The sequence below is a fragment of the Cervus elaphus genome, chromosome 22 (assembly GCF_910594005.1).
Source record: "Cervus elaphus chromosome 22, mCerEla1.1, whole genome shotgun sequence".
NCBI lineage: Eukaryota > Metazoa > Chordata > Mammalia > Artiodactyla > Cervidae > Cervus > Cervus elaphus.
The window spans coordinates 53,477,310-53,504,084 of record NC_057836.1 but is presented as its reverse complement, the minus strand read 5'-3'; the positions used below and the strand labels follow the sequence as shown (position 1 = coordinate 53,504,084).

The 26,775-nt window shown below is 43.6% G+C and overlaps 1 protein-coding gene across 3 annotated transcripts in view; it reads right to left on the bottom strand.

The window, feature by feature from the left end:
* Positions 1-26,775, bottom strand: part of GNPTAB (N-acetylglucosamine-1-phosphate transferase subunits alpha and beta) — a 78,859-nt gene that overhangs the window by 20,215 nt on the left and 31,869 nt on the right. For 2 of the 3 annotated variants that reach the window (XM_043881083.1, XM_043881084.1), the window contains exons 3-10: positions 19,932-20,051; positions 18,854-18,895; positions 16,473-16,678; positions 8,793-8,857; positions 8,398-8,532; positions 1,829-1,990; positions 1,057-1,236; positions 671-841 (exon numbers count right to left, since the gene is read on the bottom strand). In XM_043881083.1, the coding sequence (XP_043737018.1) occupies positions 671-841; positions 1,057-1,236; positions 1,829-1,990; positions 8,398-8,532; positions 8,793-8,857; positions 16,473-16,678; positions 18,854-18,895; positions 19,932-20,051 (1,081 nt within the window). Of the gene's footprint in view, positions 1-670; positions 842-1,056; positions 1,237-1,828; positions 1,991-8,397; positions 8,533-8,792; positions 8,858-16,472; positions 16,679-18,853; positions 18,896-19,931; positions 20,052-26,775 lie in introns of those variants that run through there. The other variant, XM_043881085.1, reaches the window with a different exon arrangement.

The window sequence follows — 26,775 nt, the reverse complement described above, 5'->3', positions numbered from 1 at the left end:
CTGCCCCAGGGGATCTTCCCAAGCCAGGGGTCAAACTCGCATCTCTTGTCTCCTGCATTGGCAGGAAGGTTTTTTACCATTGTGCCACCTGGGAAGCCCTGACTTGCTATATGGTTACTTCCTAATATTTTTGAAAACTTTTAACATCTCTACATCTTTGCACTGTCCAGCTGTTTGGAAGGGCTTTCTTCATCTGGTTAACTCTTACTTGCTTTTCCAAGCTCATCTCACTCCCAAGATGGCGATGCCTACACAGCTGACACCTATAACATCTGTGCTCAGGACCGCTTTTTCCATCCTGCACCTCAAAGCCAGAGTGAGACAGGCTGCCTTCAGTGACACTTCATCCATGGCTTTAAAGCACTACGTTGAGCTAAACTTGCCTTGTGTGTTTTGCTGACATGGTGAGCACAAGAATTTCCCAGGGATTTTGCTTTCTCTGCTGCTGCAGTAGCAGAAAACATACAGGGTGGGTTTGGGTGTTGAGAACATAAGGAAGCAAAGTTCCTGCCGTAGGAACTTTTCGCACTCCCTGTTTGTTACCTCTCCTGAGCTCAGCACTCAAAAATGCTCACTTGGAGAAATCTGAATATGTATATACACTGATTTCCCTATGTCCCATCTACAACTTCTAAGTGATTCCTAGACCAGGCACCTCTTAGCTACTCACCTTCTGACCTTTGGAATGACTGTAGAAATCATCTGGCCAGACATCCTTCCCGAACATGACATCATCATTCAGGTAAATGAACTTCTGGGACAGCCCTTCGATGCGATGGATGTGACTTTCAATAGCAGGTGAACTGAAGGTGGGTAAGTGGCTCAGATTTCGAAAAACATCCTTTTAACAGACACAAAACAAACAAGACAGAAGAAGGGGAGTGAGAAGGGAGTTTTGTTTTGTTTTTGGAAAGAAATTAGGGAGGTGAATGGAAGGATTAAAGGAAGGTGGATGTGGTGGAGAGGAAAGTCGGGGGATGAAATGAGGGACCAGACAAAGAAATGGAAAAGACGCAACAGGAAACTGCAGCCTTGTGACACATGGCAAGTCTCTACCTGGTGCGTGACTATCGTCACTCGGGGATTATCGAGGTTCAGCCAGGATGGAATCTGCCCGTTGGTGACAATGAAAATGTTCCGAACCCACGGTGCATGCCTCTCGATAGATCGCAGCGAGTACCTCAGCTCTTCATTATCTTCAAAACGGCTGGCAGAGACATCTTCATCCTGCTTAGACTGAGAAAAGCATGGGGCACAGAAAAATATAAAATATCCCTAAGTCACACTGCCCCTCCTGACTGTCCCCTCTGTCCTCAGGGAACTCCAGCAAACTTTCAAAGACTGCATCCAGCTTTTAAACTTTAAAAGTAATGCAAAACACTTAGCATATTTAAAACAACACAAAAACAGCATTTCTTTCATACACCTTTTTAAAGAAAAGGTTCTTGGCTCTGAATGTGGATCATTTCAATTAGTTATTAACCAATGGCAGTGACAGGGAATCAGTCACTCCTCTGTAAGCCCTCTTCCTTCTTCTAATATGTCTGTGTGTGCTCACTCATGTCCAACTCTCCGCAACCCCATGGACTGTAGCCCTCCAGGCTCCTCTGTCCCTGGAATTCTCCAGGCAAGAATACTAGAATGGGTTGTCATTTTCTCCTCCAGGGGATCTTCCCAACTCAGGGACTGAACCCACATCTCCTGCATTGGTAGGCAGATTCTTTACCATGAGCCACCTGGGAACCTCTCTTCTAACAACAATGACTTATAAATCTTTAATAATCAAAACCCTCAGTTTGGGTTCTAAAAGAATCTCTGCATTCCTTACCTGGCTGATGGCACTCAAATCCCATAACAAATATGCAGGACTTATGGTCAGTTCCTTTCCATTGATGGTCATATTCTTCTTCGTCTGCTTATTCAGTTCTTGGAAATCTTTGGGATTATTCAACTTTAGAAGTGCTACACTGGCCTCTGAATACAACTGCAACTATAAAATAATAGGAGAGTTACATGTGGGAAAACTGAACAACAAAGACACCTTTAAATGCCCAGTTGATCCTTGATCTTAAATATAAATAACGTGTTATATATACTACATATTGTGTACTAACTATACTATCTGCTGTTTATTGTACCCATTAAATATATACTGCATATATTTAAAAGATTAAAAGTTTCATATACATATTTGAAACAGCAAGCCAGTATTGTGGAGAGAAAACCTACACGGGCCAGACACATTTCCCAAATGAATGCAACAGACCAGCTATTTAGAAACAGGAGAGCGTTGGGGGCTGTGACAAGCGGGACATCTCAGGCCCCATCTGAAAAAGGCAGCCACTAGTCAATAGGGACAGAGGCAGCCAGATCTCTGGAGAGGCCGGGATCCCCAGTATCACCTGGAATCTCCCAGTTTTCAGTGGTGGCTCGTATAGTTTTGATTGTCACGCATACAAACAAAACACGTCTGGTCACCAATCTGTGGCCTCTGTTCTAGAACACTGCCCGGCTGCCTACGGTGGGGCAAGTCCTGTCCGGCGATGGAGCCGTGGCGGGGGCGAGCACGTCTGTCAGCAGATGCCTCACGGCGCCCGGGCCCTGAAGCGTCTGCACAGGAAAACCGCCGTGAGGGGCAGTGTTTTCGAAGCTGCCATAAACCCAAGAGGGGACATCACACACAGCAACACATTTTACAAGCACCCTTCGCCACCTCGGCCAGAGTCCACACCACCCTCGATACGTCTTTTTTGTTGTTGTTTTAATTCCGTCATACAATTTCCTGTGAAGAGAGGCTTTCAGAACTGAAAAGCAGGGAGACGGTTGAAGACCACTCATCTAGGACAGCAACGCCCTACTGGCGAGTGGGCTTTCCTAGTCGGGTCAATTTCTTTCTTAATTTTTAGCCTTCTTAATTTACAAAACAGAGCAAGGGACTTCTCTGGTGGGCCAGTGGCTAAGACTCTCTGCTCCCAATGCGGGGGGCCCAGGTTGGATCCCTGGTTGGGGAACTAGATCTCAGGTGCCACAACTAAGGTGCAGTCAAATTTAAAAAAATAAATAAAAAAACAGAGAAAACACAAATTACTTTGGGGTCACTAAGCTTTTGCATGTGCTACATGCCTATGTTTAGGTCATGCTGCAAAGTCTCCCGAGTTTATGTAGGCCAAAAGTAGAGGTCAGAGTTAGAATTTCATTTATCTCTCTTCCCCTTTGTATTATGTAGGCACTCAATCCCACTGCAAATTGTGTGTGCGTGTGTGTGCGCTGTCCTCTTTACTGATCAATTTCTCCGGCCTAACAGTATCTGATGCACACAAAGCCCTCATCACAGACCTGCTCAGACTGCTGTCACTGCCTTCCTCACTCCAGGAGAGGGAGGGGAGGCGGGCCACGCAGGCAAGCGTCCTCTGTCTGTTCTAAGTACCTAACAGTCTACCTGTCCTCCCCTAGCCTCCCTTCCCAGAGACCCTCCCAGAACCTCACAGGGCTCCCTGGAGTGCAAAAATCACTATTCCAGGATAAATAAATGTCGTACTTTAATATCCTAATTTAATTTTAAATTTATTGGGAAAGTGAAAGTCACTCAGTCCTGTCCAACTCTTTGTGACCCCATGGATTGACTATACAGTCCATGGAATTCTCCAGGCCAGAATATTGGAGTGGATAGCCTTTCCCTGCTCCAGGGGATCTTCCCAACCCAGGGATCAAACCCAGGTCTCCCGCATTGCAGGCGGATTCTTTACCGGCTGAGCCACCAGGAAAGCCTAATTATGAAAGTGAAAGTACCCTTTATTAATCTCTTCTACTCAAGCTGCTTTTATTCTAGAAAACTACTTTGAAATTTCCCAGGGATTTGTCTAAGAGACTGAAAATTGGAAAAGAGATGAAAACTAAAGAGCTTAAAGGAACGTTTGTATGTATGAAGAAAAATTTGTCAACCGTCTTGAGTGGTGCAAAGGATCCTGTGTTGGCCGCTAGGTGGCACCCTAACCCCAGACGCCTTAATTACTCTTCAGGGGAAGAGACAGGAGGCGGTAAGGAAACCAACCGCAGGGTGGTGAGTGCCTGAGGCTGGAGTTCTTAGCCTGGGAATCTGTGGGTCAACTGGTTCCTTATATAACTTCTTACTTGAAATTACAAGCCAGTCTTAATTCTTTAAATTACAAGTTTCTCCAAGACAGAACAACTTCTACACCCACCCCCTGCAGACCCATAGCCAGACATGTAACATGACCGAGAAATGAAGTTTTGCTATTTTTTAACCCACTGGGACTTTAGGATGTTTGTTACAATAACATTATCTAGAATGATGTGACTGATCCACCTTTAGATGGTAGTGTGAGGTGAGGGAAAAAAATGTGCCAGCTAATGCAACTGAAAAACAAATTAGCTCTTTTTAGTAATTTCAGAACTCAAGCAACTAGGTCTTAATATGTCCTGGTGGTTTTCTAAAACTTGTATCAGTTTCAGAGGTGCCTGTCTAATCTACCAAAATGCTCACATGAGGAACAAAACCAAAATAAAGGGTGCCTGAAAATGGTTTTGTTTGCAAAACAAAATTGTGTATGCTTTAAAAGGCACACAAGATGGCTTCAGGGAGATGACAGGAAAGGGGGCATTAGTACAAATATTACTACCATTTACTACGACCTTGAACGTGTCGTGCCTTGAACAGAGGTTTGAGGGGTCAGAGTCCAAGTCAGACAGTATGCTGTTCCCACCTTGCCCACACTGTCCTTCCTGCAGAAATAAATTATCAATAACTGATCAGCCTTCAAGGATCCCGTGTAGCCTCCTAACTCTTTGGAAACTTGTCTCTGATCCATGCAGATCTTTCCTTCTTGTCTCTAAAATGCCAACTCATCCTTGATAGCTAACCTCATACTATCCTGTTTTGCTCCTTGACCACTACATGTACACATATATTGCCTCCAAAATAGCCTGAGGACAAGTGCATGTCCTCCATTTCTGCACACCCACTCAGCAACCAGCATCACTTAATTCAACCACAGGTGAGAATTTACTTGACAGCTCGGGGAAGACCTTCTGCTCTAACATATGCTGAAGTGAACAAAAACAAAACCCAAAAAACAAATGAAAAAGTCACCATGAATGAAAACGTCCAAAGAGAAAATGATTCAGAGGAAGCTGAAAATAAAGACCACGGATATATGCTAGTATACAATAAAAAAATTTTTTAAAAGACCATGATAACCTGATTTCTCAAAAGTTGAATTCTGTGTCCATCACATTAAAAAAAAATTCTACAGCAAAATTAGAGGGTAATTAATCAGATCACAAAAGGACTCACACCTCAAGGTATTGGGTAAAAAGTTCATTTGGATTTTTCTGTTAAGATGGTAGGATTCTTCAGGCAAGAATACTGGAATGGGTAGCCATTCCCTTCTCCAGGGGATCGTCCCCACCCAGGGGTCAAACCTGGGTCTCCCCCATTGCAGGCAGATTCTCTACCATCTGAGCCCACCAGGGAACCCCTAAGATGTTATGGAGAAACCCAAACAAAATTTTTGGCCAACCCAATATCTCAAACTACAAAGTTTTCAATAGAGAAGACTGCAAGAAGATTTGTAAGATTATAGTCCACAGAAGAGTTTTCATGAATTCAAATCTATCACCTTGCAAACAAAACCATTTTCAACTAACTCCCACTTCCCCTGATGGGGGTAAGAAGGGAATCTCACCTTCTTTTTCACTAAACAAGATGATGAAGGCCAAGTTGTTGGATGTATAAAATCATGACATCAAAAAACTAAAAGACTCCTTTGAATAATCACTCCACTAAAACGGTTTCCTTTACATCCCAGGACATTGTATATGGCAGGTGTTAGAGTCTTGCTTCTTGCTCATTCTCTCAATAAGGGCCCCTAAATGCCAGCCCCAGAGATGATCACTAGTGTACAAGATGAGCAGGCAATACCTGTCCAGAGATGCTCGCAGCCCGCCCAGGGTCTCTGGGACAGGACCAAACCCGAGGTGGCTTTGGCGGTCATGGGCCTTAGCAAAGGCCACCGGAGGGTCCTGGGGAGGCACAGCGCTTCACTGTTCAGGTCCTGAACAGGAGCCAGCGTCTCAGCCCTTCCTCCCACATGCCACCGGGCACCTCCAACGTATTACCCCAAACTGAGCTTTCATTTCCCTCCCCAAATCTCACTTCTCCCGTGAAGCTCTGAGTGTGGTTAATGTCACCATGTCCATCTTCACTGGTTCACATCCACTTCCCCTTTCATTTTTCCTTCCGTGTCCTCCAGGAGCTAGTAAGTCAGCGGGTCAGGCTGAGGGCTTCCAGACGGTTCTGGAACCATTCTCATCACTGGCACCACTGCCAAGGCACCTGGGGAACCTGAATGTCTTGCTGGGCTGTGGCAGCAGTGGATGGGCTGGTTTCACTCGGTTAGCCTTGGCACGGTCCCTGGCACATAGCAGGTGTTTCATCAACGCTAGACTGGGAACCCGGTGGTTGGAAACTTCATTCTCAGGGTGCCCGTAATAGAACCAGGAAGTAGGACCCAAAGAAAGACAGTGCCTTGGAGAACCAGGCTTGAATGCTGACACCACCGTCTTTCTGTGGTTCCTCCTCCTCATTTTCTCTTGAGCCTCCAAAAATCAGAAGCCCTTACTCCTGAAGCCCATCACAGGTGCTGGCACTGTGACAATGGGCTGCAATAAACACTGTGAATACCTGGCTGGATCCCCCAGGAGGTGCCAGCCTCCACGACGACAGGTCTGGGGAATCCAGATCAACCTCCAGCCGGGTGAACGGCGGAGGAGGGGGTGTCCCCATGGACAGAGCCTGGGGTTCTACTGCCTCCTTCAAGTCCCGCCCTCCCTGCCTCTCCCGGCACTCACCACTGTGCACTGCCCCAAACTAGCCTACCAAAGAGGTGACCACGACTTGGATCTTTTGGCAGACCACGCCCACCCAGCAGCAGATTCGCTGGTCAAAAGTACATACACCACGTCTACCCCCGTACAACTAACAGCTAGGAAGCCAAGAAGCTGAATAAATGCTGATCTATGGGTTTATCTGCCCAAATCAACATTAAAAATAATTCAGGGGAAGGAGGAATATAATTATTTATTTTAAGAAAAAACTACAGATTAAGAAATAACCCAACCCTCATCGGGCTGGGCATTACCGTATTGCCAGGTACCAGAAAGAAAATTATGCGGGAAAATATGAAGAAAAGACAGAAGTGTCATTCATATTACCAAGGTATTTACGAAGGTAATACAAAGTATCTTAAAACAGTGAAACACTTAGGGGGAAAGGAAAGGAAGGGAACTCAGACAGGCAGAGAGAAAACACCGTCCAGACATAAACTCTAAAAGCCCCTAGGTCACAGCTCTCCCCGCACTGCCTCCACCTCCATCCTTTCACCTCCCCATTGTTAAGTGACATCAACAGGAGACAGAGGGAAGAAGCAGGAAGCTAAAAACTGGCAGAATTTAGAGAACGTTTCTTTGTAAAATCAGGAGGAGCAGAGCCTAGCAAATTCTGAGCCAAGACTATTATGCCTTCCATCCTGAGGGAGGAAGAATTCATCCTTACAACCTTACAGCAGGCGTCCTGACAGAAGGTCCCAAGGACGGCACACCCGCATGACCTGTACCCTACGTCAATCAGACACACGGCTCTAAGGACGAGAAAGGTTAACGCATGTCACAGCCTCCAAAGTCAGCTCTCACGGATGGGCTCGGTGTTCAAGTGTGAAGAGTTAACGTGTAAAAATACTATATATTTGTTTGTGGCTCAGCTAGCTATTAAGGAATGAAGGGCTCCCATTATCAAATTTCCAAGTACCCGCAGCATTGCCCTGTGTGCGTGGAAGCTCTAAGCAAGTCCGCGGGTTGGGGCCTGTGTGTGCCTGCAAACACGTGCTGGGCCTCCCCCACCCCTCCTTCCACGCTCACTCTCAGCAGCCGTAAGAGCACCTGGCTCACACAGACGCACCTTTGTTAAACAAATGAATCCTTATTCTGCCTGGGAAATCTACAATCCAAGTCAGACTCCTAACATTTGGAATTAAGAGCAAAAAATTAAGAGTAAAAAAGCCAGAATCTTCTACAAATAAAAAGCTGTCTTTACGACAGCATATGTGACAGACTGGAGAACCTCTTTGCTTCATTTGGGTTTTTTGGTTTATTTTTTGGACACAACACTCAGTTTATTGAATCTTAGTTAGTTCCCCAACCAGGGATTGAACCTGCACTCTCAACAGTAAAAGCAGAGTCCTAACCACTGGACCACCCGGCAATTCCCCCTCTGCGTCTTGTCGTCAGCTATACTATGAATGTAACGGAAGGGGCTGCCGAGAAGAGGCATGCGTTAAATGGGATGTGCTATACTAATTGTTCTATTTTCTAAGCTCTTACCAGTTTTATTTTAGAAGAAAGATTTTCTGGCAATTTTGCTTTTAGTTGATTGGTTTCCTTGAATGTCGGTGGGAATCCACTCAGGAAAGCCAAATCTGGCATTAGCACTAGCCCAGGGGCTTCCTTATCTGTTGTCTAAAATAAGAACAGGAAAAACACAGCTCACTTTCCACATCATAAGGCTGGTGAAAACTTACAGCTGAGAAAACTAGGAAAGATCTATTATTGCATCACACAAGCTTCAAAACAAGAATGGTATTATTTAAATCAATACTAGTACTGGAAAGCTTACAGGAAAAGTAAACATTAAAAAGCCTCTCAAAGTAAAACAGCTTTATTTCTCACACTTTTATTCTAACGGATTGCAAAAATACAGCTAATTTAAAGTAACATACCAAATAGCCCCTCCAAACTGTCTGTCTGCTGTTTCCTTTAAACATTCCAGCCTGGGCATCTTCAACTACAACAGAGAATACAATAAACAAGCATGATTTTAATGAATACTTAACCATGATGTCTGGCAGGATACTGTACAAGGCATTTTGAGAGCTGTCAAATTTTCCAGTAGTCATGTATGGATGTGAGAGTTGGGACTATAAAGAAAGCTGTGTGCCAAAGAATTGATGCTTTTGAACTGTAGTGTTGGAGAAGACTCTTGAGAGTCCTTTGGACTGCAAAGAAATCCACTCTATCCTAAAGGAAATCAGTCCTGAATATTCACTGGAAGGACTGATGCTGAAGCTGAAACTCTAATACTTTGGCCACCTGATGCAAAGAGCTGACTCATTTGAAAAGACCCTGATGCTGGGAAAGACTGAAGGCGGGAGGAGAAGGGGACGACAGAGGATGAGATGGTTGGATGGCATCACTGACTCGATGGACATGAGTCTGAGTAAACTCTGGGAGTTGGTGATGGACAGGGAGGCCTGGTGTGCTGCAGTCCATGGGGTCGCAAAGAGTCAGACACGACTGAACGACTGAACTGAACTGAAACCAGTATAATACATGGTCTCAAAGAAAAGGTAGTTGGGGGAGACAAAATTAACCCATCCAACAAGAGGGGAGCTACTGTAACCCGCTGTAATTCTGCAGTACTGAAGGAGAGGATCCGGTGTGCAGAGGAAACAGAAATGAAAAGACTGACAGGAATGACAGAGGTAGGACCAAACATCAAACATCGACAAGTTTCATTTAAAAAATAAAATTGTTTGATGAAAAGTAAAACATTTGGGAGTGGTGGGTACAAGGAAAAGAGGGCAACCAGAAGGGGCCCTTGAAAGCCAGGCCAGTAGCATTTATTGATAGATGGACGTGGGGAGGCGCTGTAAGTCCAGGGATTCCCCCAGAGTCACCGTGAACTCCTGTGATTCATCAGGTAATGTGATTAGAGCAGATTAAGTTGGGGGTCGGGAGGGTGATAGGCTTCCCAGGTGGCGCAGCAGTAAAGAATCCACCTGCTAACACAGGAGACCTGGGTTCAATCCCTGGGTCGGGACAATCCCCTGGAGTAGGAAGTGGCAACCCACTCCAGTATTCTTGCCTCGGAAATCCCCTGGACAGAGGAGCCTGGCAGGCTTGAGTCGGTGGGATCGCCAAGAGTCATACATGACTGAGCAGCTAAGCATGCACAAGCAAGGACGATGATGATGCATGCCGACCAGGAGAGAGTTTTCAAGTGGTAGGGACAAATGGGATCAGCAACCTGCTGACATCTGGGGACCACGGAAAACAGGAGGTCAGAAGGCTGACCTCCTCATTCTCAAAACAGACGCAGAAAGCAGGGTCTACAGATTATAGCCTGCAAGATGGAGGTCAACCCTGGGCAAGAGTCTCAAATGTACCATAAAAATATAGTTGGTGAGTGCTGGAGAAGGTCTTCACAGTATACTGTTTATCTTTAATGGAAGCACTGGGGGCTAACTGCATGCGTCCATCTTGGATAAATTTATCAAAAAACACTTCACTCTGTCCCCATCTGTCTCTCCCTGCTGATAAGGTGGATTCTATACTGGTAGATCATGTCATGGCAAACACACGGAGGAAAAGTGGAAACAGTGACAGAGTTTATTCTCTTGGGCTCCAAAATCACTGCGGATGGTGACTGCAGCCATGAAATTAAAAGATGCTTGCTCTTTGGAAGGAAAGCTATGACAAACCTAAACAGCGTATTAAAAAGTAGAGACATCACTTTGCTGACAAAGGTCCATACAGTCAAAACTACGGTTTTTCCAGCAGTCATGTACGGATGTGAGGGTTGAACCATAAAAAAGGCTGACCAGCACAGAACTGATGCTTTCAAATTGTGGTGCTGGAGAAGGCTCTTGAGAGTCCCTTGGACTGCAAGGAGATAAAACCAGTCAATCCTAAAACAAATCAACCCTGAATATTCACTGGAAGGACTCATACTGAAGCTGAAGCTCTAATACTTAGGTCACCTGATGCAAAGAGCCGACTCATTGCAAAAGACCCTGATGCTGGGAAAGATTGAAGGCAGGAGGAGAAGAGGGCGACAGAAGATGAGATGGTTGGATGGCATCACCGACTTGATGGACATGAGTTTGAGCAAGCTTCGGGAGTTGGTGATGGACAGGGAAGCCTGGCGAGCTGTGGTCCATGAGGTCGCAAAGAGTCAGACATGACTTAGCAACTGAACAACATCAATACTGGTTGATCAGACAATTAGAAGCATTGCGCAATATGTCTTTGTTCATAATCTCAGGAAGACAGCTGAACACCACCTCATGTCATCTTTATGGGTCTAACAGAGACTAGATCTCAAGTTAGGCAGGTTATAACCAATTCTGACTAGAGAGTATAAAATTATAAAAGCTATAGTCAACCCAGAGAGGGGTTTTGGAGGTCTGCTGTAGGTTCTGTCTTGTTCAACAATCCATTAAGATTTTGGAAGATACAGAAGTCATGCTTGTGGAATGTGTGGGCTTACAGGAAGCCAAGAGAGAAGCTATTACCCTGGGTAACAGAGCAAGGGTTCCCCCCAAAGTCCTTGACTATTTAGAGCCATCAGTCAAATCTAGCAAAATAAAGTCTCTGTACTACAAACAGAGGTAGGTCTTTAACTGGGCAACAAAACAAAACCAAGTATAAATTAAAAGGAATCTTTGAAGAAAAATCAAAATTTAAAAAAATTAAATAAAATGGGTATTTGAGTTAGTAAATGTAAGTTTTAAAAAAAGACTTAGAGGTGTTTTAGTCGACAGTGAGTTCAAGGATGAGTCAGTAATGCTAAGGCCATACTGAATTTCCTCCTAACACTGTGCTTTTAAGCAGGAGAGGGCTTAGACTAAGAAGGGTGATATTCCCCAACACCAACCCATCAGGAAACCCTATTGAGTTGACCTTCAAAATGTCCAGAGTCTAACCACTTCTCACCACCACACTGATCCAAGCCCCTTTCCTTCTTACCTCAATTATTACAACCTTTGCCCCTCCTCAGTCTGTTCCCACTATAGCAGCCAGACTGATTCTTCTGGAACATAAGTCAGATCACAAAACCCTTCAATGACTGATTCCGCAACACACTCTGATTTAAAGGCAAAAGCCTGTACCATTTGGTGCCTGTTGCTTCTCTGGGCTCATCGCTTGCTCTCTCCTCGTTCACTCTGTGCTAGCCACACTGGCCTCCCTGCCCTTCTTCCAACATGTCAGACAGACTCCTGCCTCGGGGCCTCCCACTGGCTATCCCACTTACCCTGTATATAGGGAAATATGGAGAAGCGCTGCTTGCCCACAGACTCATGTGGCAGGCTCTCTCGCCTCCTTCAAATTTTTATCAAAAATCACCCACTCGGGGAGTCTGCCCTACCCACCCCCCAATTTCCCCTGTCCTGTTTTTCTCTATAGCATTCATCTTCTACAAACTATAGGATTTAACCTGTATGCTGTATCAGCTGTCTGAGCCCTGGGCCAAGATGTAAATTTGATGAGGGCAGGGATTTCTGTCCATCTGTTCACTTCTGCATCGGGCATATAGTATGCACTTGATAAACAGTGAAGAAATAGTCCCGATCTCTTTGAAGACTGAACCACATTGGAATAGTGCTCAATTCCAGCTGAAACACTTTAAAGGTAATAGAAACTAAAGTTCATTCTGAGAGGATCAAACGAGGGTGCAGTCAAGTACCTAACAGACAGCTAAAGAAGAAGAGATGCTACACAGGGCAGGGACTGGCCCCACAGGATCCCAAGGGCACAACTGAACCAGGCTGACAAAGCTGTAAGCAAGCACTTCGTAGTTCCTTGTAAAAATCAATGTAGTCCAGAGGCAGAATCAATTGTCACGGGGAAATTCATTTCCTAAACATCAAAGGAGACAAGCTTGACTGGAAAGCCCATTTTGCTGAGATGTGGGTCCTGGGTGCAGGGCTGGACCGTGTGACTGCTGAAGTCCTGTCCAATCGGCAGTCCGGGACGCAGTGGAAGTGGTAGGGTGATCAGGAGAGGGCAGAAATGACACATTTCAGAAGGAAAAAAAAAAACCAACCAACAGATCTCGATGATTAACTGGAAAGAGGTTAAATGAGATTATCTTTAACATGCCAAACATGGCTAAAATTTCTTAATCTAGATCAGGGTTTGGCAGTCCATGGTCCAAAATCTAGCCACTGCTGAATTCAGCATGGCCCCGATCTAAAAACAGTGTTAGCATTTTTATACAGCTGAATGTTCATACAAATACCTACATGATACCTGGCATTTTGCCTCTTAGCCCACAAAGCCTAAACTATTTACTACCTGGTCCTTTATGAAACAATTCTGCTATCCGTGATCTAGATACCTAAGCATGATAAAAGAGCAAGTTTGTGGCCTACTAAAAATGGAAGCTACATGAAGGTAGGAATGTGCCCTTTTTTCCTCTGCTGTTTGCCTAAAATAACAACCAAGTCAGGGCAGTGGCTCAACAAATATTTACTAAATGAGTCAATGTGATAAGCAGGACAGTCAAATAAAAACCCAAGTGGAAATTAAAAAACAGTGTTTAAGAGACTATTACTTACTATGAATCTTACCTATATCACACATTACAATCCTTTTTTTTGGCCACATGTGGGATCTGAGTTCCCTGACCAGTGATCAAACCCATACCCCCTGCATGGGAAGTGTGGAGTCTTAACCACTGGACGGCCAGGGAAACCCCAAACTTTACAATCTTTTACATCTTCGACATGTCATAAAATGAGTAGAGGAAAACCCAAGCTTCTCTCCATAGACTTTATAACTGAGTTATAATTGCTAACATAATATCATGCCTTTTTCTCTTCTGGTGAAGTGTTATCAGAGTAAATTGCCAATATCCACTGGATCATCGAAAAAGCAAGCAAGGTACAAAAAAACATCTACTTCTGCTTTATTGACTACTCCAAAGCCTTTAACTGTGTGGATCATAACAAACTGTGGAAAATTCTTAAAGAGATGGGAATACCAGATCACCTGACCTGCCTCCTGAGAAATCTGTATGCGGGTCAAGAAGCAACAGTTAGAACTGGACATGGAACAACAGACCAGTTCCAAATTGGGAAAGGAGTACATCAAGGCTGCAAATTGTCACCCTGTTTATTTAACTTATATGCAGAGTATGTCATGCGAAATGCCAGATGAAGCACAAGCTAGAATCACGATTTCAAGAAATATCAATAACCTCAGATATGCAGATAACACCACCCTTATGGAGAAAGCAAAGAAGAACTAAAGAGCCTCTTGATGAAAGTGCAAGAGGAGACTGAAAAATTTGGCTTAAAACTCAATATTAGGAAAACTAAGATTATGGCATCTGGCCCAATCACTTCATAGCAAATAGATGGGGAAAAATGGAACAGTGATAGACTGTATTTTTTTGGGCTCCAAAATCACTACAGATGGTGACTGCAGCCATGAAATTAAAAGACACTTGTTCATCGGAAGGAAAGCCATGATCAACCTAGACAGCATATTAAAAAGTAGAGACATTACTTTGCCAACAAAAGTCTGTCTAGTCAAAGCTATGGTTTTTCCAGTAGTCATGTACAGATGTAAGAGTTGGACTATAAAAAAAGCTGAGTGCTGAAGCATTGATGCTTTTGAACTGTGCTGTTGGAGAAGACTCTTGAGAGTCCCTTGGACTGCAAGGAGATCCAACCAGTCCATCCTAAAGGAGATCAGTCCTGGGTGTTCATTGGAAGGACTGATGCTGAAACTCCAACTCCAATACTCTGGCCACCTGATGCGAAGAACTAACTCATTTGAAAAGACCCTGATGCTAGGAAAGACTGAAGGCAGGAGGACAAGGGGACGACAGAGGATAAGATGGTCGGATGGCATCACCGACTCGATGGACATGAGTTTGAGTAAGCTCCGGGAGCTGGTGATGGACAGGGAAGCCTGGGTTGCTACAGTCCATGGGGTCGCAAAGAGTTGGACATAACTGAACTGAACTGAAAGCTAAACTCAGACAAACAATAAATCATGTAGCTTGTTAAATTTGTCAAAAATTATCCTTTACTTTCCCTATATATTTAAAAATATAGCATAAATTTTAAAAATAAGTTTCTATACAAGATAGTTCAGAAACAGGTTGGTAATGTGAAGGGGGAGATGTCTGCACTTGGACCTTTCAAATCACAAAGAGTAAGTACCAGGAAATGAGTACTATGTTAGACACTGTTCAGCACACAAACTGGTGAGGAGGTTTCTGCTGGGAAGAAATTCGATGAGAACCCCAGAAACTCCAATGCAGTCAAAAACTAAGCTGTGAGCTAGATTACAAGTGCTACAGGGATACAGAAAAATAAAATCATTGTGAATGTCCCAGTCCAGGATCCTCATGGAGACAGCAGTGGAGATGGGGCTGGAAAGAACAGGCGACGGCAGGAATTCCCTGGTGGTCCAGCGGTTAGGACTCTGTGCTTTCAATGCCAGGGCTTTCGGTCCCTGGTCAGGGAACTAAGATCCCACAAGCCATATGGCACAGACACACACACGAAGACCAGGAGATGGGCTGGGAGAGGAAGAAGGGTGGGACAGGCAACAATCTGTGCGTAAAGACACTGACAGTTGCAAGGAGATGCAAGGAGGGCTGGGAAGCAAGGGGATGACGGGCACGACCAAGGCAACTAAACCTCCATCTGGACCACCAGCAAGAGGGTTTGTATCCACGTAAAAAACAAATACTTACTACTATTATTCTCTCCAGAGAGAGCAGCTGTAAACAGGTTGGAAAACGCTGATTTTATCAGTTATGTGCTGGACAGATCCGAGAAGAACTTTAGAGGTAGACAGAGCAGACAGGATTCTATTACTGGAACTGAGTGAAGAAATTTGGTCTGGTGTAGAGGAAATCTGATTAAGTATGAAAGATAAGATTCTTGCAAAAAAAAAAAAAAAGCAGCTCATAGGATGCGGCTGATTACAGATTAGAGTAAGAACAGGTCAAAGACAGTTCCAGAATGAGAACTTGAGAAGAGAACTGTAAAGGGGACGAGGCAGCCTTCATCTTACACAAGGGAAAACAGCGGTTCTGGGGAGCGCAGCTCAGCGCCGAGGAAGGATAAGAGACAAGAGGAAGGATTACGGAGGGAGACACAGGCGTGGGGCTCAGCAGCTCAGTGGCCAGATGGGAGGACGGGATCTTGAAGGATGTGGGTGCACGTTTTATGCCAAGAATTACACATTTAATGATACTATCTGGCCAAATCAACTGCATAACCAGACGTTTCAGAACATTCAGCATGAATGCTCCAAGTATGGTCAATCCAAGCTGCAGAAGACAACCTCACTGAGGAATTATATGGTTTAAAAAAAAAAAAAAGCCTCCAGAATAACACAGAGCCAAGAGAATACAGTACACGTTGAGTTCCAGGTTTCAGGACCTGACCTCAGCATTCAGGCTGGCATGTGTATTACACAGAATGAAATATATATAACCCCTTTCTGAAATACAATGGCAGCTCTTCTGCTTCCTGTTATATTTTTAGTTTATCAGGCATTTTTTAAAAACTTAATCAATTCTGTTCCATTCAAACTTTTGTTATCCCAGCATCCAATGATATCAAGACTTTAAAATACCCACAAGAAGATCTTACCGTTCTTAGTACTGTCGAAAACAACAACTGAGACGTTAGTGGAAGGGTTTTTTGGTTTTGCAACGTTGAATACATCACTGGCAGAATGGAAAGAAGGATAAAGAGATGGCAGGTCCTTCAGTGTGATGTTGGTGGGCAGGGCTGGGTCCAGGACAAGCATTGGCACCTTAATGCAGTGCGTCAGCAAACACTCCAGAGGCTTCTCACTGGAAAGACACGAACACGCTCACAACCACGTGCTTGAAACATGTAAGCAACGCTGAGATGCCCACTGGTTACCACTAAATTTTACAGGTGTTTCTTCTGTGTTTTATTTAAAAATCATAAATGCTCAATAAACAAGGAGTTCTATTTCAAGAATATAAAAATTTAGTAAGTTAGCAAGTCTGGTAGAAAATTATTAAACAAGTGCAACTCAAAAGATAGAGCTTTCCAACTCTTATTAATAAAGTAAGACTGCCACAAAATTTACTAACTCAAAGGTGCACAAGAAATTAAGCATTTCATTACTATTGTTTTCAACATTATCTGTAACTCCAGTAAAGCCCATGATTAGACAGGTTAGGAAGTAGATAAATTCTGGTTAACAATGTCATCAGATACAGTTTACCAATTCCAACTAGAATAAAACTGAGTGCCCTGAATATAACAGAACACAAGGCAAACAAAAGCAAATGTGACACAGCGTGATGGATTTACATGAAATATTCCTGCCTAAACATAAGAAACACCTAGGATAACAGTCAGTGGCCACAGAGAATTCAGAAGGTAGGAGCTATGACCAGTTAATAAACAATACATGAAACTGTGAAACCTATCAATGGTCAAAGAAATGCAAAGAAAATGATGACCTTTAGCTTACTAAATTAGCACCCCTCAAAATATGAAGAGGCAATGTTTGTCCAAGTGTAGCATGCCTACCTTTCTCAAACTCTGCAGTGTCCCTCCAGATGAATTCCCCATTTCCTCTTTGCAAAAGCAATTTGCTAATATATACACATACATTATGTATACATATGGGCTTCCCTGGTGGCTCAGATGGTAAAGAATCTGCCTGCAATGCAGGAGACCTAGCTTTGATCCCTGGGTCAGAAAGATACCCTGGAGAAGGGAATGGCAACCCACTCCAGAGTTCTTGCCTGGAGAACTCCATGGACAGAGCAGCCTAGCGGGCTACAGTCCGTGGGGTCACAGAGAGTCAGACACGACTGCGTGACTCACACACACACCCCCCCACACCTCCATCAGACCCATGAAAACACACGTGTGCTTCTTCCGAAGCAGTTTATGTCCAGGAATGTAGTCCAAGTGGAAGAGAAACAAAAACAGGAAAAACAGACAAACCCACATGCAGAAAATGCCACAGACCCAAAGATAGCATCAGTAGTGAAAATACAGCAGTTCCCAACATTCAGCAAATTACAGTACACTTTATGGAATATTATATAACTATTAAAATGGATAAGTAAGAAGTAGTAAGATAACATAGAAATATGTACAATTACATAAAACAAAAAACAGAATACAAAACTGTACAGATGAGAAACTGTTTACTATAAATACGTGCATGAAAAAGAAATAAGAAAAGGATCATAGTTATGGAGTAAGGGCCACAGAATTACGTGAGCTTGTTCTTTCCTTTCCTCTTGACCTTTCTGTAACGTTGCATCACAGCTTTAATTTCAAAGTCATTTAAAAATAACAGTATTAGCAATAGATATTTATAAATAAATATGCATAATTAACATTAAGAGATGATTCAGAAGGCACTTCTGGATCACTTCTATGAATAACTCTTCTATTTTAAGTCTGATGGTTCAGTGGGCAAGTGGCAGTTAACAGACTTCCGCTTGTTCGTGCGACAGTCTTGTGTTAAGGGCCTATTTAGTGTCAGGTACGATTCCAATGAAGAGAAATAATCTGATTCTTGTCATTGGGTTAAATCTCCTTCCCAAATCCTTAGATATAAGACATATGATTATGTTGGCTTTTAAAGATAAGGAAATATACATTGAACACATAATGAAACAATGGACATAGATCCTATAAATGAAAACACTAGGTATAAGTTAGATTTGAGTGGACCAAGAGAATAGCACATCAAGACAGATGAACAGCAAGGGCAAAGAAGAAAAACGCTACCTAATGCATCTAGAAACGATAAAGCTTCGGTTACCTACAGCAAGAATAATCAGAGCTCTCAATCAACTCTGCCGTTCTGTTCTCATCTAACGTATGCACTCAATTTAGGGAAGAGTGACTGAACAGGAGCAAGAGTAAGCAAAAAATACCATGTAGCCACAAAAGCAAGGAAGAAAAATCTGGACATTTCACTTCTCTCCTTTGATTTTCACTCCTGAGAGGAAAAACAAACTGCTTACCTCTTCTTAGTTGGTTCTGTTGTGTTCTTCCCAAGGATTTCTCTAGTGAAAGGACACAGATTTCATTACACACACATGGACAAGTGTTAGCCTTACATGAGAATATGAGGGAATTTAACAACATTGATTTTCCTGGTTACCCCACAAGGACCAACCAGTAGGTTAAAAGTACTGTCCTGTGTATGATATTTATGCATAATAAATTCTACATTTTAATAAGATATAATCTACAAATATTATCATGTCCCATCCATAGTAACCAGGAAAATTTACTTAAAACATAAGCTTTTACATTTTGTAGTAAAACTGGAACGAGGCTATCACAGTCATTTCCATGCGCAGAGAGAAGAGAGAGACAGACAGACAAATGTCTGCAGCACAGCAGGGCCAAAGGCCTGAAACTGGGGCGCCCGTAACATTTACAGAGAAACGAGTAGGGGGTTCCCGGTAAACACTCCTGAGGAACCGAAGGGGAAAGTACATCAGCCAGACCTCTGGTTCAGAAGGTTCTCCAGAAACTCACTGTACGTTTCCCAGATAAAGTAAATAAAATAATCAAAATTCCATTAAAACAACTACCCAGGTTTCTAATTCCATAGTGTACTGTTCGATATTAAAAAGGGTGACAAACATACTGTTTACTACCTTTATCAAATGGAAGAAAAGTTATGTCTACAGGTCTATTTTCAAGGGACTAATCCAGCTGTCTTGCATAACAAAACCTTACTTCATGAAACTGTCACACCTGGGACTCAGGCTAAATGAGAAGGAAGACCAGGGCTCCCCTGGGTGGCTCCTCCACCTTTCGGCCCTCAGAGACCCAGAGCACCACGCTCATGAGACTGTGGCCACCTGGCAGGGTGAGGCCAGGATCTCGCCAAAGTGGCCAAGTCCTCGCTGGGCACCGAGAAACAGGGGTCGATGCCTGACTGCCAGAATCGTGTAACGGCATGAACGTGAGATGCAGGTTCTTGTTTGGACAACAACGTGAGCATCATCTCACCTTCTGAAGTGTACCGTTACTTATAACTGTAGAATGTGCTGTGTTTCGTTCTCTTAACAATCCAATCAGTTTTACCTCATTGCCTTCTGCTCCTCCTCCATCTGTTCTCTGACTTGCTGCAGCTCTTTCAGCAGTTCAAGATCTGTGCCATTCACCCAGGTGTAAACCACGTCGATCGGCATGGGCAGACAGAGCCTAGGGAAACCCATAAGTCCTCCAGATTATACACATTTTTCCAATATATTTGGGAATAAGAAGAGCATACAGGGATCAAGTTCAGAGGTTATGAAAGAATATCAACAAAAAGGTAATCCAACCATGGTGCATATCACAGACTTGCATGTTTTGAAACTGGGGCTGGGGCAGTAATATTTACTGAGGACCTTCTCTGCGAGCTGCATTCTGCTAGACGCTTGATGTAGTTTTGTATCATTTGATCATCACAACCACCCTGTAAAGAGGCTGCTGTCCTTTCCATTTTAAGACTGTAGAGGAGGTCTTGGAAGCTCAAACTGCTACATTCTCAGTTTAGCAAATGAGGAAGCTGGGATACAAATGCAGCCAAACACAGAAAAGAAATTAGAAGCTTAAACAAAATGACCCCCAAAAAAGTCAGCCAGCAGACCACAATGTTGGGGCTTCCCTTGTGGCCCAGCTGGTAAAGAATCCGCCTGCAATGCGGGAGGCCTGGGTTGTCCCTGGGTTGGGAACATGCCCTAAAGAAGGGAAAGGCTACCCACTCCAGTATTCTGACCTGGAGAATTCCATGGACTGTATAGGCCACAGGGTCGAAAAGAATTGGACACACCTGAGCGACTTTCACTTTCCACAACGAAGACCTACCCATTTAATGCCACAGACTTCCCATTTTCTGTTGCCCCCAAGCTGGGTCCCTCCCAATCCTGTTTGCTGGACCCTGTTTTTTTCTTTTTTCATAGCAGTAATCTCCTAACATATTAAATAATTGACACGCTACATACACTGGTAATTCCTGTGTGCCTCCCCTAGAATGTAAGCTCCACGGCAGCAGGAATCACATCTGCTTTGTTCCCTAAAGTACCCTGCGGACTAGGATTTGTGCCTGGCAGGTGGGAGCTCGATGATTTACTTGAGACACTATCATAGAAGACTTTCCCAAACCTGCTCGATTTTCCCCTCACTATCCATCATACCCATGACCTAAGGAGTCAGTGAAGTGACGGTCACTCAGTCGTGTCCAGTTCTTTGTGACCCCGAGGACTGTAGCCGGCCAGGCTCCTCTGTCCATGGAATTCTCCAGGCAAGAATACTGGAGTGGGTAGCCGTTCCCTTCTCCAGAGGATCTTCCCAACCCGGGGATCAAACCCAGGTCTCCCACATTGCAGGCGGATTCTTTACCATCTGAACCACCGGGGAAGCCCAGATGTCAGGCAGGCTTTTAATTCCTGACTGTCCTGTCTAAGGTCCATCTCGGGTTTGCTGCTGCTGCTGCTACGTCACTTCAGTCATGTCCGACTCTGCGCGACCCCATAGACGGCAGCCCACCAGGCTCCCCCGTCCCTGGGACTCTCCAGGCAAGAACACTGGAGTGGGTTGCCATTTCCTTCTCCAACGCATGAAAGTGAAAAGTGAAAGTGAAGTCGCTCAGTCGTGTCCGACTCTTAGCGACCCCATGGACTGCAGCCCATCAGGCTCCTCCGTCCATGGGATTAACCCCTGCTAAAAGTTTTCGCCTCCTTTCCTTCATCAACTTACCAAGATCCTACCCATCTTTCAGAGCCTGCTCTGGAGCTATACTAGAGAGTTCATGGTAATGTAAGACATATTTTGGATGATTCTGTTTCAGGTTTGATCTTTTCCAAGGAACACTACACTTTCAGGGTTATTTTTTTTAGGGGGTGTGAGGGGGGTGGTTTTATTTTTAGGCCAAGGACCCAAGCTTACCCTCCTTTTTGTCCTCCTCACAGGTCAGGCACAGGATTGGGCCCCCGGTGCACAAAGGGCTCCAAAGACTAAAACGTTTGACAATCTTTGCTTTCGCCACAGGTTAATAATCTCGGGGGAAATAAGGCGGTTTGGGGGATAAAAATAGAGAGATAATCACTTGTAGCTTAAAAGAAGATCAGATGACTGGATGAAAGAGGTGTTTATCCACTGATTGAATAACTGTTTCCTGAGCGCTAGGTGTGCCATACCAGGCACTGTCTCAGTGCTGGGGACTCAGAACAGACCGAAATGCATGCCTGCATTCTAGAAAGGTGGAGTCAGGAAATAAACCAAATAAATGAAGTCAGATGATGTTCAATGTTATGGAGCAGAAAGGGGGATATACTGTGTGTCTAGGTCTTGTGGGGTGGGGGTGGGGGGCAGTTTTAAATAGGGAGATCAGAGATGGCCTTACTGGGAAGGCTGGCATTTCAGCAAAGAGGTTAAGGAGGTGAGGAAGCCGCCGCATGGGCAACTGGGCAAGCAGAGCCCAGAGAAGGGAAGTGTCCTGTGCAAATGCCCTGAGGCGGCTGCTTATCTGGCATGGTTAAAGAATGAGAGGCCAGTGTGGCAGAGAGAAGCAGGACCACAGGGGAGAACCTAAGAAGAGACGAGAGTCAGTCAGAGAGGGACCAGGGGACCCAGAGTCTCGCGGGGAAAAATGTGGAAGCAATCACCTCACACTCAGGCACAAGTGACGGCTGAACGTCTGCGAGTCCTCCCGTCAAGGTGCGTCACTGCCTGCAGAGTGCAATCTAAACTCCATAACCCACACCTCCTGGCACCTCCACGTGCCAGCTATATGCCCTTACCCAGACAGGCAAGAGCTTGCAGGCTTCTGTACCTTTGAACACACTTCTCCCTCTGCTCAGAATATCCTTCCTTTCATGCTTCTTTTAACCACTTCCTCATTCCTCACCGCTCACAAAGAAAACGGACTGCCTAACAGGCAACTTCCACTGTACTCCCTACTCTAAGGAGTCCTTAGCATACCGGCTGTACCATTTTTCTGTCTTCCACTACACCGAGCATCTCTAAGGCAGAAATGGTGTCATGCGTTCCGTGCCCATCTTCAATTACTTCCTCTCTTTCCCATACACTCTCAGGCTCTCCCTCCCTACTGTCATGATATGCAAACACCACCTTCTCTTGATTTTCTTCTGCATGTTTCTATACGGGTGGTTCCGAATGTCAGCAGACATCAGAAGCACCTATAGGACTTGTTGGACAGGTGGCCAGGCTCCATCTACAGAGTTTCTCATCGATTAGGTCTAGATTGGGGCCCCAGAAACTGCATTCCTAACAAGTTCCCAGGTAATGCCAGTGCTGCTGGTCCAGAAACTCACTTTGAGAACTACTGACTTATATGTAGATTACAGTTCACTTTTTTTTTTTAATTAAAATAAATAAATAAAAGCCCCCGCTCCCCACTAAAATATCACTTCTGTGTGAGGTCAGTGAGTTCCTCCTGTTCAACACTATGTGCCTAGGAATATTGCCTGAGACACCGTGGGGTTTAATATGTATTTATTGTCTAAATAACTATCAGTTCATTCCCTCAACATAAACAGCGGTTTCTTTTCTTTTAAAAAAAAAAAGTTTCACATTACCCACATGTAAGTTAGGTCACAGGTGGTCTACGTTTAGACAAAAAATTAACAACAACAACAAAAAAATCCCACTTAAGTGACATATTTCAGAAAGGCTTTTAAAAAGGAAGGAGAAGTCTGTACATTCCAAAGGTTGCCTTTAAAAGTAACCATCAGCTATTAAAGATTGTTTTAATAGTCAAGAGATTATCTCTACAAGCTCTACCAAGGAAAGCAACATTAAATATATAATTCATTTATGTCCTGGCTCTTTTAGTAAGACTGCATTACATGATCAACTTAACTCTCTGGTGTTAAACTGACAACCCTAAGAAGATCCTGTGATCTGCCCCTGGCCAGTGAGTCAGTTGTTTTTCTACTTATTAGACATGGTCACAGTGAGTCTGAGGCTTTCATTCTAACCACAGACCACTATCTTAGTCTTCAGATGAGAAGGAAGCCTTTATCTTAGAGCTGAAGACTAAATAAGTGATCTATGATTCAGAACCAAAGCCGTGGTGACAGTGATACCACCCTTATTTTAATCACTTTAGTTTAAATGAATGTGAAGGCACTTAACAGTCCCTTGGTCCCACATCGCATAAAGCAGAGAAGAAAACTTAGAGCATAAACAGCATCGGAGAGCCAAAGCTGGAAGAGACTTCACACTTCATCTAATATCTGCATTTTAGAGATGACGAAACTGAGCTCTAGAGAGACTTACTGCCTCACAATTAGTAGCAGTATATAATTTATATATTCACTTGGTACTGGCATAGAGAATGGGATTTTTTTTTTCATTCAGGGACAACATTAAAAAGATATGCAGAAACACTAGCAAAACACTGAAAACTTCCTATAAACATTATGGCTATTTTAAAACATACCAGAACATATGATGTTATGGTGCTTTTCTTCAGTCGCTAAGTCACGTCTGACTCTTTGCAGTCCCACAGACTGCAGCACACCAGGCCTCCCTGTCCCTCACTATCTGCCAGAGTTTGCCCAAGTTCATGTTCACTGAATTGGTGATGCTATCCAACCACCAACATCCATGTAATATTACCTTTTCTTGTCATCAGCAAAATTAGGTAATTTTGAAATACCCCTGCATAAAAATCAAACTACATTTTAATGCAACCTAAAATTAGGAAGGGCTTCCCTAGTTCCTCAGCAGTAAAGAATCTGCCTGCAATACAGGAGACTCAGGTTTGAGCCCTGGGTCAGGAAGATCCCCTGGAGAAAGAAATGGCAACCCACTCCAGAATTCTTGCTTGGGAAATCCCACGGACAGAGGAGCATCGTGGGCTACAGTCCTTGGGGGTCACAAAGAGTTAGCCGCTAAACAACAACAAAATTATAAGAAGTACTGAGAACACACACATGCTCTTTAGAAAGAGAACATGATTAAGAGAGCTGACCTCCGTATCTAGATTATGTGAGCTAATTTTCCTTCTAAAAGTTCTGAGGCTCTGTCAAGGCTGAGAGGTATGCGTCAGTGCACAATCAGCGCTCGGACAGCATCAGACAGAGCAGGCTGAGTACTCACAAATGCTGGGGTAAAAAAAGACAGCCATTTCGAGCTTTTCTTAGGACAATCAGCGTTGTTTTAAAATAAAAACTGGAGAAGTAGGAAGATTACGTCTCATTACGAATCTGTTAACGCAACAGTTCTCGTGGTGTGGTCACCAAACCAGCAGTTTCAGTATCACCAGTGAACTTTTTAAGACATGAAAATTCTCTGTAACCCTGAGACCTACAGATGCATAAACTCTGGAGGTGGGGAGAAACTCCATTTTGTCAAGCCCTCTGTGGAATTCTGCTGCACACTGAAGCTTGAGGACTGCTGTGTTAAGGAATGATTTTCAGACTTTTTAGGTCCAGACACTTCACGCAATTAAAAATTCTTAAGGAGCCCCAAAGCTTGTTTAAAGGTTGTAAATACCTACACTCACCATTTTCAAAAATTAGTCAGCCATTCAAAAAATATTAATTCATTTTAAAACAACAGTAGATCCCTTCATGTGCTGTTTTAAATGAAAACAGTAGTATTTTTCAAGAAATGAAACAAAAATTCAGTGAGAGGCATTGCTTTACATTTCCCCACATCTCTTTAATGACAGGAGAAGCAAGGAAGCGTCTCAATCTTCGGTATTCAATCTGTTCCCAGATGTTGTCTGGGTTGAAGAAAATTCAGGCTTACAGATAGATACGCAGTTCGAAAGGGAAGGGGCATTTTAATAGCCTTTTCAAATAGTGGTGGATATTATTTGATACCACACCAAAATAAGTGGTAGTTTCTTAAAAATCAGCTGCAATGTATAATCTGAAACCATATTAGTAAACTTTTTGTGCTTTTACATTAAAATCCATAGGTCTTTCTTGCACATTGAATGGCTTTTATCTGTGTAAAATTCTATAACATCAATACATTGGTTATCTGGAAAACAAAAGCTTACTGAGGTATGCAGCTCAGCCAAATGGTGACATATATTTCCTTAATTTTCTTACATAATATTAACAAATGTGATTTTCTTGGATAATGCTGAAAATCTAATCAAAGAAGTCTTTATATAATATTGTGAAATGTTAGGCTCACGGGGTGGAAACAAGTTTTCTTAAATTCTGATTTTCACTTGAAAGCTCAAATTTTATCACTGGCAATAATGACTTTGTTTCTTTCCCTTCAAACACAGGATTGCTTTGTTCACGGCAAAGAAAATACCTGCCAAATATAACCAAGCCTGAGTACTGACACCGTCATCTGTCCTTCCAAGTAATAACAATGGTGATCCATGAAATAAACCAAGTTGAGGTTGCAACTCAAAACAACTGCATGAGGGCTTTTCCTCAAGACAGTCACCATTTGGGGCTTGATGTGTGCTTTCCATTGTATCGCGCACAACGTTAAGAAAAGGTGTACTCACAGGGCCAAGATATAATCAAATTAACGTTTCAGAAACACTCTTAAGCAAACTCAGCATTTTTCTGACCCCTGCAGAGAGGATAATGGTGTTGCAATTGTACCCACCATGGCTTTCACACGATGAGTGCAAATGTCAACACAATAAAAAAGACAAGTAACACCTCAGTGTTGTCCTAAAAGTGGAGCTTTGGCTCCACTGCCGCCCCCCCAACTGCCCCCCACCCCCTGGGTCTTTGGAAACTGTTGTTTTAAGAGCTCCTAAGAGAAAGATCTAGAGTTTCCCTACTTCCTTAGGTACTTGTTGATCAGCTATCTCCCCTACTTGACTGCAAAATGCTTTATAGTAGGGAGTCAGACCTCAGCATCTCAAAGATTCAACCTTAATTGAAGGAGCAAATTCAGGGATGCCATTCACACACAGGATGCTTTAAGGACTAAA